Raw genomic sequence first — 12,380 nt, forward strand, 5'->3', positions numbered from 1 at the left:
CTGGGCAACATGTTTACATTTTCTCTAGTCTGAGTGAGGGAAATCCTGTAAATAAAGTGGACTCGATGTATTTCGAAAGGTGAGATGTTGAGGATTATAATAACTACAGCTTTCATGTCATACAAGCAACACAAACACCCATTAATATTCAGTGTTGACGTTTATGATCACTATGTTTGATGTACAAGATGACATGGTGTCATACCCTGGGTTGTTCTGAACAGAAAGAAGCCTATCCCTGCTAGCAATGATGAGGAATCGGCCCAGAAGCGTCCCTCTTCCGGGGGGCCGGAACTGGTTGAATTGGCCTGGAATTGGGTGTTGGACTCGGCCCGGAATCAAAATGAATGACTGCCCAGAATAGGCCCAAGTACCCGTCTACCAGAATCCCCCCAGAAGCGGCCCAATGCAATTTTAAATAAATGTATACAACATTTCCAGATTTAGTCATTTAAAATATTACTATGATACATTTTATACAAATTTTACCCATCCACATTTTTTTACCCCCTTTTGTCTTGTCCCATCACTGCAATCCCGTACGGCCTCAGGAGAGGTAAAGGTCAAGAGCACCAATGTGTCGGAGGAAACACCGTACACCTGGTGACCGTGTCAGCATGCATGCGCCTGGCCCGCCACAGAGCGATGGGACAAGGACATCACGGCCGGCCAAACCCTCCCCTAACCCAGATGACGCTGGGCCAATTGTGCGTCACTGCATGGGTCTCCTTGTTGCGGGCAGCACGGGTATCGAACCAGCATATGTAGTAACGCAGTGTCTTAGACCACTGCACCACTTGGGAGGCCCCATCCAAGTTTTATCAATGCTTATCAATGCCTTATCAATGCTTATCAATTGCCTTGCACAAAGTATCAAAATACTAAAATAATACTTAAACAGGGCTCTTAAAGAATTTCATTTAACTGTTCATTTTATTTTTTGATCACAGAAACAATGAGAAAATATGGAAAAATAAATAACTAATGAAACGTTAATTATATAAAGCAGCCCGTGTAATCATCTGCCAGAGAGTAGCCCCAATCGGATAACTCACACCGGAATCGGCCCGAGCTCAATCCCTGCATCCTAGCCATAAGTAATACTGACGGTGGCCGAGTGCTCCAACTCTCAGCCGGGAATCGGCCCAGCTCCACTGTGCTAGCTGGGATGTTTGTCGTATTGTGAATAAATTTGGCGGGGAACACGTACCTGAATGCACTCATGATTCTATTCTATGCACACCAAAATTATAATCTGCTTCTCTGAATTGACCTGTGAAAGCCTAAAACTGTAAGATCATATTTTGTAACTTAGCTAGCCATGTTAGCAACAGAACAAACTTTCCAATGATGCCCACCTGACCAGATTGTGTCAATGGGCCGTTTTTGGAAAGCGTAAACAACAACAGTAATTATGTGATGGCGGGATGCAGGGCTGTGTTCCAAAAACAGCTATAAGTCTGCTTGATCTAGTTCCTCAACAGCACATCTAGGAGAGCTCAAAATAGCACCTTAAAGTTGAAGACTCTTCTTTGAGTCAAAAACGTGCATTGAAATTGCGTAGGAATTGTGCATTGTCAGATTTTGTTATCAACAAATAAGGCAAAAAGTACAGTAAATATCAAATGCACATAAAATCAGCTGTGTAATGTTTGGATTCAGTCTAATAATTTTCCCATAATCTCCAAACTGTTCCCTTTTGATTGCTCTGCATATGCTTTCCATATTTCTTCTGTAAGAAACATCAATTCCCATGAGTGTAAGGGCTAACATGAGGGTTTCATGTTAGCCCTTGACATAGTAAAATAAATCAAAATATTGTCTATGTCTTTGTTGTAAATGTTTTGGCGCCAAACTGGTGGCGGTCGTGTAAAAAGCCAATAGTTGGAGGTTTTGCAGAGTTAACTGAAAATAATTACATTGTGCTTTTTCATTAATTAAGCTATTTTCTATTGAACCATATGGTCTATCCACTAGAAATGCATGGACAATATATGGACACAGATATAAAACAAATGATACTATAAATTAATACAGATTTGTTTTGTTATTCAAGCATAAATTACCAAAATTACCATAGATTGCCATAGATTATCTGTTAGAAAAATTACAGAAGATTCCAGTAACTTTGGTAAATTACCGGTAGCTTTGCAACCCTACTCTCGCCTCATTATCACCTTTGCATCACAGTCTTTCAATATTCTTGACACTTTCAACAAAATGGTGTGTATGCTACAACTTTGCTACAGAGCAGCATGTCATTAAACTAGATTATTTTACCTGTCTGTCAGTCATACACCATTTCACACTTCTTTTCCTCAAAAGTCACTCGCCCTCCCAAGAAGACTTTGTAGACTTGCCTTGCTCAGCCCTATCCACCTCAGTCTCAGCCACAGCGCCGTGTGCTGTCAGCTTGGTGTGTTACTGTGGAGACACGGAGTGGGAATCGTTACTTATCGCTACATCTGAGAGCAGCAGACAAGAAGACTAGAACTCACAAGCAGCCTCCGTGAGCGAAAAGCTCCCCTTCCAAACACCCCTTGCGCTGTTATCCAATTACAGTCCCCTTTACTGCTTTAATCAATATGAGCCGTGAACGCACGCACATCTACCTGTTCACTAATTCATCTGGTTATGGCGGGAGATGATGAGTTATAGCGTAGTGTCTAAACATAAGTGGCAGCATTATACCTTTCACAATTAACCGTGTTTCACATGCAAAGCAATGAGAACAGGCCGTGCCTGGTTACTTTAGCACACACCCGCTCTCAATAGAAGTTTAGAACCAGATGCAAAATGCTCCAAAAACCCCCTTCCAAAGCTGAAGCGGTACTACACAGAGATGGGTGAGAAGGAACATTTCTGACAAGCTCCCGGGCGGCTCGGGCTCCAGCAGCAGGGATGGTTTAAAGAGGACTGGTGTTGATGTTGAGAACATCGCCTTGAAATCCCTGTGTACGATCCTGCCAAATCATCCCTGCAATCTAGATAATAATAAATATCTGGCTTAAAGAAGTCCTCTCTTGTGTGTTTGTCCTTATTAATGTGAACAGTAATGGGTAGTGCCTGCAAGAATCCCCTTGTAGAGGACAAAACAAAGTGTGCTTATACGTAGCGTTATAGATTCCTTGTTCATGGTGGGATTGGAGTTCAGGAGCCTGCCGTGGTCAGGCTAACTTTGTTTGGACTCGGCTCCACCCTTCATTGAATCAGATGGCTCAGTCAACACAAAACCCACTGATATTGCCAACTACTTTAATGATTTTTTTCCATTGGCAAGATTAGAAAACGTAGACATGATATGCCAACAACTAATTTTGAACCTACACATCCTTGCATAACTGACCAAATTATGAAAGACAAGCATTGTCATTTTGAATTCCTTGGAGTGATTGTGGAAGAGTTGAAAAAATGATTGTTTTCTATCAACAATGACAAGTCACCTGGGTCTGACAACTTGGATAGAAAATTACAGAGGGTGATAGTGGATGATATTGCCACTCCTATTTGCCATATTTTCAATTTAAGCCTACAGGAAAGTGTGTGCACTCAGGCCTGGAGGGAAGCAAAAGCCATTCCGCTTGCCAAGAATAGCAAAGCACCCTTTACTGGTTCAAACAGCCAACCAATCAGTATGTTACCACCCTTACTAAACTTTTGGAAAAAATTGTGTTTGATCAGATGCAATGCTTTTTCACAGTAACAAATGAACAAAATATGTTCAGCATGCTTATAGGGAAGGGCATTCAAGGTGTACAGCACTTACACAAATGACTGATGATTGGCTGAGAGAAATTGACAATAAAAAGCTGCTTTCTTAGCCTTTAGTGCAGCTTTTGACATTATCGATCATCATTTGCTGCTGGAAAAACATGTGTTGTGGCTTTACATTCCCTGGTATATTGTGGATCGAGAGTTACCTGTCTAACAGAACACAGAGGGAGTTCTTTAATGGAAACCTCTCCAACCTAATCCAGGTCGAGTCAGGCATTCACATGGAAGTTGTCTAGGCCCCTTACTTTTTTCCATCTTTACTAATGACCTGCCACTGGCTCTGAGTAAAGCCTGTGTGTCTATGTATGCTGATGACTCAACACTATACACGTCCGCTACCACAACAAGTTAAATCACTGTGACACTTAACAAAGAGCTGCAGTCAATTTCAGAATGGGTGGCAAGAAATAAGTTAGTCCTAAATATTTCAAAAACAAAAAAGCTAAGCATGTGGGAACAATCATTCACTAAACCCTAAACCCCAACTAAATATTGTATTGAATAATGTGGAAATTGAGCAAGTTGAGGAAACTAAACTGCTTGGTGTAAACCCTGGATTGTAAACTGTCATGGTCAAAATATATTGATACAACAGTAGCTAAGATGGAGACATGTCTATCCATAATAAAGCGCTGCTCTGCCTTCTTAACAATGCTATCAACAAGGCAGGTCCTACAGGCCCTGGTTTTGTTGCTTGTACCTGGACTGCTGTCCAGTCGTGTGGTCAGGTGCCACAAAGAGGGACTTAGGAAAATTACAAATGGCCCAGGACAGGGCAGAACAGCTGGCCCTTAAATGTAAATGGAGAGCTAACATTAATAATATGCATGTCAATCTCTCCTGGCTCAAAGTAGAGTATAGATTGACTTCTTCACTACTGTCTGTTTAAACTACTAGCACACAGCTCAGACACCCATGCATACCCCCAAGACATGCCACCAGAGGTCTCTTTACAGTCCCCAAGTCCAGAACACACTATGGGAGGCGCACAGTGCTACATAGAGGCATGACTACATGGAACTCTATTCCACATTAAGTAATTCATGTAAGCAGTAAAATCGAATTTAAAAAAACAGATTTAAAAAACACATTGGCAGCAGCTAATGGGCATCCATCATAAATACAAATAGGCCTGTTGAGTTTGCAGACACACATCTGCTTTCACTACACACACACACACACACACACACACACACACACACACACACACACACACACACACACACACACACACACACACAAACACACAAACGGTGAAAAAGCCCACCATATAGGATGTCGTCTGGCAACCCAACACCGACACTGTGTGTGTATGTATATGTGTGTGTGTGTGTGTGGGTTTGTGTGTGTGTGTGTGTCCACATGTGTGTAAGACAAAAAGATGCTCAGTGACGACATAACACCTCCCAAATGGAGAAAACTTGGACAGGCTTCTTGGCGCGTCTCGTTGCCTTTGTTCCGTCTTTGCTGTTTGAGATGACAACAAGGCGACAGGGCTCCCTTTCTTCCATCCCATTCAAATCCAGCGCCAAGCCTATTACAGGATGTGTTAGACGTACGGGGAGCATTGTTGTGGAGACACTGGGTAAACCAAGGCAGATGGGAGAGGCTAAGTCCCAGGGTTGGAATAAACACTCCTTCGTAATGTTATGCCATGGTTTAGCAACAAGTTCTGCCGGTGTGAAAAAGGCAAGTGCTGAGCATTAGCGGTAAGTCACTGCTAAGAGCCATGCTAAGACCTATGTGTAAATAGTATCAGATTCACCAAAGTAGTGTACGTACCTATGTTTACATGGATGTATGCATATACTAAATGTATTACAAACTCAGCAAAAAAAGAAACATCCTCACTGTCAACTGCATTTATTTTCATCAAATGTGTAAATATTTTTAAGAACATAACAAGACTCAACAACTGAGACATAAACTGAACAAGTTCCACAGACATGTGACTAACAGAAATGGAATAATGTGTCCCTGAACAAAGGGGGGTCAAAATCAAAAGTAACAGTCAGTATCTGGTGTGGCCATCAGCTGCATTAAGTACTGCAGTGCATCTCCTCCTCGTGGACTGCACCAGATTTGCCAGTTCTTGCTGTAAGATGTTACCCCACTCTTCCACCAAGGCACCTGCAAGTTCCCGGACATTTCTGGGGGAATGGCCCTAGCCCTCACCCTCCGATCCAACAGGTCCCAGACGTGCTCAATGGGATTGAGATCCGGGCTCTTCACTGGCCATGGTAGAACACTGACATTCCTGTCTTGCAGGAAATCATGCACAGAACGAGCAGTACAGCTGGTGGCATTCTTATGCTGGAGGGTCATGTCAGGATGAGCCTGCAGGAAGGGTACCACATGAGGGAGGAGGATGTCTTCCCTGTAACGCACAGTGTTGAGATTTCCTGCGATGACAACAAGCTCAGTCCGATGATGCTGTGTCCTAAATTTATTGTCCTATGTTTTCATAACTGTGACCTTAATTGCCTACAGTCTGTAAGCTGTTAGTGTCTTAATGACCGTTCCACAGGTTCATGTTTATTAATTGTTTATGATTCATTGAACAAGCATGGGAAACAGTGTTTAAGCCTTTTACAATGAAGATCTGTGAAGTTATTTGGATTTTTACGAATAATAGTTGAAAGACAGAGTCCTGAAAAAGTGACGTTTCTTTTTTTGCTGAGTTTATATTCTATATTATGTATTATAACACCAACATGAATCATGCATTGTTATTTTCTGGGCACAGGTATTTGTTTATGAATGAGCAGAGGTGGAGAACAATTATTCGAAATTAAGACCGAGCATAGTCCTGTAATATGTTTTCTTCACATCAATGCATCGACCCAAAAAAAAGTGTGTTCTGATAATATATCACTAAATACAATCACTATAATACTATATCACTAAGGAATGAATTAAGAACCCTTTTTAATTAACAAAAGCAAATTGTTGTTGTTCAAAGAGCGACAGATTAAAAGGTGTTTCGAAACCAGTAACAAAAGATGCTTCCAGCAGACCCACCACCATCATTCAGCCAGAACACATGTAATGTATTCAGTAATAGCACTACTCACAATGAGACTTCAAAGACAAGAGAGCATCTAAGGTATAGATGCTCCAGAGAGGCTTAACAAAAGCACCAGTGGGAATATCTATTAGGCTCTTAGACTGCACTAGACTGTACATCTGCCACCATCCACAAATAACCAGTGTCCATTAGCTAAACAGGTTCCAACCAGACTTCTCCTTGTGTTCAGACTTCCCAGACTAGGGATCTAAAAGGGCAGAGTAGCTACCAGCGACAATATGACATGATGCTAGGAGCTTGTTATAGTAGGGGTTCTTTGATGTCAGAATGAACCGAAAGGACCTATTTAAAACCCAGGGAAATATGACTCTTTTAGTTGAGGTCTGTTCAGTCGAACACAGGTTTTGGTCTGAATTGTATTTTTTGTTATCAATTATCAGTTAATTAAATCATGGAATTATGCTAGATGAGTTCATTTATATTTTGTGCCACACGTCTCTGCATTTTTATCAGATATCTCCCGAGACAAATGCCATCGACGTTACCAGCTTAATTAATTGTTAGCAGCGTTTCAGGTAATGGCAGTATTGAAACACATTTCAGAAATATTGGAAGAATATCAACCAAAAATAACGAGCCTTTTAATAAAAAATGACAATCTTCCCAATCCTAGAGTGCATATCAACAGTGACCGAGAGTATCACTGGTAAAGTACAGTGGGAATCCAACAGACACCATTTTCAGAAGGGTGCTACTACTGTAACAGTAAAAGAAATTTCCAAAACCCAAACCTTTTCTTCATTTTCTGGGGAACACCTTCAAAACCTAATATAGTGCTATTCAGTTCAGTGTGTCATTGATCAAGGTTTCGGTCTGAAAATTGAGGTATTTTCAGTTCAGATGGCTGAAGCATATCCACAGAAAAACCATGCAGAGTCGTCGGGGGGGGGGGGTAACGGACTTTGTCAGCCACTCCTCTGGCCTCGCTGAGTGTGAGATGGACTGCTGGTGGTGGTTGTGGTGACTGCAGGGTGAGGGGGAGGGCAGGGCAAGGCCTTACCTTCCTGGACCGCCTGGAAAGGGTTGTTCCCGTCCACAAACTCCACGGAGATGGTGATCTTCTCCGTCTCCAGGATCTCGTTGTTGAGGTTGAGGTCCGCCACGGCCATGCGGAACACCTCGTCATCCTTCCTAGCAGACTCGTCAAAGATGGCCCCTTTGGGAAAGAGAGAAAGAAGGGAGGGAGAGCAAAGGAGAGAGCAAGAGGGGGGGGGGGAATGATAAGTGATCATCGTGTCTAAGGAAAGTCTCTTGGGCCTTATTCTGTACGTGTGCCTAAACATCAATAGAGCAACAATCCATTTGCTGGGAAATAAGTAAGGTATGCCACAGTCAATGGGTGTATACAATACAGGAACATTCCACCTACATCCTGCAGGAATCCAAATAGAGACAGCATATCTTCTTTTGGCCTTGCATTTCCTCTCTGCTTGTTGCCTGCAGCAAATGAGCTAGTAATTGTTTAAACCTGCTCACTGAAGCAATGCTAAATGCATTTTGCTGACCTGCAAATAGTCATCATTTTTAAATAGATTGTGTGTATGATGCAGATTGGTGATTCTTACAGTAAACTCACCAATTCGGAGCTAAGCTCACATTTTGGGGCCAATTGCGGGTCAGTGTGATTTTTGGTCACCCTCTTCATAGATCTTCACAAAAATTACAGCAAGATAACATCCTGAGGATTGCAGTAGCTTATGCTATGAACCTCGTCAAGCGACAAAGTCAGTCCTTGGGACAATGTGCACTGGGGAGTACCCGTCAAGTTAGACATTCCACTCCCATTGCCATCCCCTCATTTAGCAACAAAAACACTTTGAAAACGTTTCATCATGTTTGTTCATGTTACTGGCATTTTCAAGCGTCCTACTGCTAGACATGTCCAATCACACGCAGGTTAAGATTGTTAATTTATCATTTGAAATACATTGGAAGAATCTCAATTGCATACTTCTCGCTCAGTTTTTCCACTCAGACCACTCCCAGACTGTCCTAGCAAAATTCTTGCTTGAGAAATTGCTAAGAAGCTATTTCTGTTTCCTTTTACCATTTTTATTTAAACCAGTCACAGTAAGGTAGCCCACTTAATTGTTACCCAGAAATTATTTGATGTTGAGATAAAAATGACTGCATTGGACCTTTAAGTTTGGTTATTTAGAATTGAAGGTACATTGTATCGCCAGCCTGTAGGCCTACTCACAACCGCATGATGTTTGTGGACTAGTTTGGAGAACGAACACGCCTGTGACGTCCACATACACTACCGGTCAAACTTTTAGACACATACCAATTCAAAAGGTTTTTCTTTATTTTTACCATTTTCTACATTCTAGAATATTATTAAAGATATCAAAACTATGAAATAACACATATGGAATCATGAAATAATCGAAAAAGTGTTAATCAAATCAAAAAATGTTTTATATACTTCAAATAGCCACCCTTTGCCTTTGATGACAGCTTTGCACACTCTTGGTATTTTTCAACCAGCTTCACCTGGAATGCTTTTCCAACAGTCTTGAAGGAGTTTCCACATACGCTGAGCACTTGTTGGCTGCTTTTCCTTCACTCTGCGGTCCAACTCATCCCAAACCATCTCAATTAGGTTGAGGTCAGGTGATTGTGGAGGCCAGGTCATCTAATGCAGCATTCCATCATTCTCCTTCTTGGTCAAATAGCCCTTACACAGCCTGGACGTGTGTTGGGTCATTGTCCTGTTGAAAACAAATGACAGTCCCACTAAGCCCAAACCAGATGGGATGGCATTTCGCTGCAGAACAAATAACACATTTTCACCGGTCTAATGTTCATTGCTCGTGTTTCTTGGCCCTAGCAAGTCTCTTCTTATTATTGGTGTCCTTTAGTAATGGTTTCTTTGCAGCAATTCAACCATGAAGGCCTGATTCACTCAGTCTCCTCTGAACAGTTGATGTTGAGATGTGTCTGTTACTTGAACTCTGTGAAGCATTTATTTGAGCTGCAATTTCTGAGGCTGGTAACTCTAATGAACTTATCCTCTGCAGCAGAGGTAACTCTGTGTCTTCCATTCCTGTGGAGGTCCTCAAGAGAGCCCGTTTCATCAAAGTGCTTGATGGTTTTTGCGACTGGACTTGAAGAAACTTTCAAAGTTCTTGAAATGTTCCGTATTGACTGACCTTCATGTCTTTGTGTTTCTCTTTGCTTATTTGAGCTGTTCTTGCCATAATATGGACTTGGTCTTTTACCAAATAGGGCTATCTTCTGTATACCCCCCTATCTTGTCACAACACAACCAATTGGCTCAAACGCATTAAGAAGGAAAGAAATTCCACAAGGCACACCTACTAATTGAAATGCATTCCAGGTGACTACCTCAGGAAGTTGAGAGAATGCCAAAAGTGTGCAAAGCTGTCAACAAGGCTATTTGAAGAATCTCAAATATAAAATATATTTTGATTTGTTGAACACCTTTTGGGTTACTACATGATTCCATATGTGTTATTTCATAGTTTTGATGGCTTCACTACTTTTCTACAATGTAGAAAATAGTACAAATAAAGAAAAACCCTTAAATGAGTAGCTGTTCTAAAACTTTCAGGTTCACGTGGCCAGTTAACCAACAGGTTCACGTGCCCAGTAATCGTAATGCTCCATGTTGAAGGGTGTTTTCCCAATATTTGTTGAGTGTTATGAGATCGTGTCCTGATATGTTGAAATGAATTATGTAGTGGCCATTGGCCTAAATCAGAACTATTGATTATAGTGAGATATGTTCATTGATGAAATACCTGTTTAGAGGCATATTGGATTATACCAGTGTTAGAAGTTGGGCTTTTAACCTGTTCTGATTGCCCATTTCCTGAGAGCTTATTGGGCTAGAGCGAGTGTTGTCCCAGGGCTCTCTAACTCAGCTGTGCGAGGAAATATTGACACAAAGTTACAGGTCTGACTAGTTTGAAAACGGTAGCTTGAAGCCAGCAGCTTCAGTGTATCAGTCATTTAGTTTATGTTTGATATTTTTGTCAGTCAAATGTTTGCCAACGCATCATGTAAATTATATTAATGGTTCCAGCTTTATTGACCTTTTCTGCACCTGTAAATAAATACCACCATTTTGCACCTGAAGTCCACCTGACTGCTGACGCTTGGCACCCCTGAAAAGACCGTAGAGTCCACTATCTTACAAACATGAAGTGGCAGTCTGTCCTAAAAAAAAAATACATCCACTGTATGACTGTTCGGTGTGTTGTCTTGTTTTCCTTGCATGGTCTTAAACGCCATGCAATTTGAACGAGAAAAGTCTAACAAAAACACAGTGCCGCATGAATAAATGGTCAAATAAAAGACGCATTCCTTCATCTATTTAATTAAGCTGCATTATTGATGCGACTCAAATGTGGTTCAGTGTGAATGGAAAGAAACAGCCCACAAAGATGTCTGATTGAAATAGATCAAAGAATAGAATACCTATCCCTTTGAGAGCGTGGGGCCTAGACCGATACCTTACAGGATGTGATTGAGCCCTCTGTGATGGGGGTGCTATGTCTGACTGGTTGTACAGTAGTATGGTAAATATACTATTAAATATACTATCAAATGTGAGCTGGTGGTCGGTTGTGAAATCGGCTGGTAAAGACAATGCTTTCAAAGCGCTGCAAGAACTCTGTCAGACAAGACAAATCTCCCTCCCAACCAGCAGCAACGTACTCACTTTGTCTCCAATCCTCCGCAAAAAAATAATAGCTCTTTTATCTGGGCCCCAGAATGGAGTTGCCATAGAAACAAAACTCAAGGTGGAGACTTCAAAACACGCTTTAAAGCTGCATATCGCACCCGTGGCGTTGTGAAATGCTATAGAGGGGGGGGGGGCAATATTTTCCCTCAATGTTCCTCTAAAGTGGCCGCCTCGCTCTGGTTTATTCCCTTAACTGAAACCATCAGGTATGTAAAGGGTAGAATAATTCAAACATCTTAATGGAAATAAATTACTTGTGGGGGTTGATTTTAAGGCCTTTCCACCTGTGATTCGTTTTCATTTCGGTGAGTGATTCATGATCCATTGATGATGATTAAGTGCATCGAGCCTTTATACCCATAGAAACATGAATTAGGAATGAGCTCATCCATATATATTCATCAAATATGATTCATCAAAATAGTATGAGTAATCAATGGATAGAGTCTCAAAAACATACAAATGTGCTTTTGAAGGTCGGCATTGGAATCCACTGAATTTAAAATAAATAAATAATAACAACTTGTTTACTTTCTACTGACCTTCAATCACAACTTAAATCACTGAGCTTGTTAAATGATGATATTTGCTATCTCTCTCTTCATTTGTCTCCCAATGTTCCACATGCTGGGAAATAATGAGTGATTCTACACCTGATCTCAGAGCTGTGACCAAATACTTTATCAAGGGATGGTAGACCATACTAGTCTGTGCACACTGGAACCTGCCAGCAGCTGCAAACTCACACATAGCACATAGCAAAAGACAGTAGAAGGTCAAGGCCCCACTGTGCACATTATGGCC

The 12,380-nt window shown here is 41.4% G+C and overlaps 1 protein-coding gene across 1 annotated transcript in view; it reads right to left on the reverse strand.

The window, feature by feature from the left end:
* Positions 1–12,380, reverse strand: part of LOC135514414 (glutamate receptor ionotropic, delta-2-like) — a 557,726-nt gene that overhangs the window by 476,881 nt on the left and 68,465 nt on the right. The window contains exon 2 of the mRNA XM_064937891.1: positions 7,863–8,018. Coding sequence (XP_064793963.1) covers positions 7,863–8,018 — 156 coding nt within the window. The remainder of the gene's footprint in view (positions 1–7,862; positions 8,019–12,380) is intronic.

The sequence above is a fragment of the Oncorhynchus masou genome, chromosome 25 (genome assembly GCF_036934945.1).
Source record: "Oncorhynchus masou masou isolate Uvic2021 chromosome 25, UVic_Omas_1.1, whole genome shotgun sequence".
Taxonomy (NCBI): domain Eukaryota; kingdom Metazoa; phylum Chordata; class Actinopteri; order Salmoniformes; family Salmonidae; genus Oncorhynchus; species Oncorhynchus masou.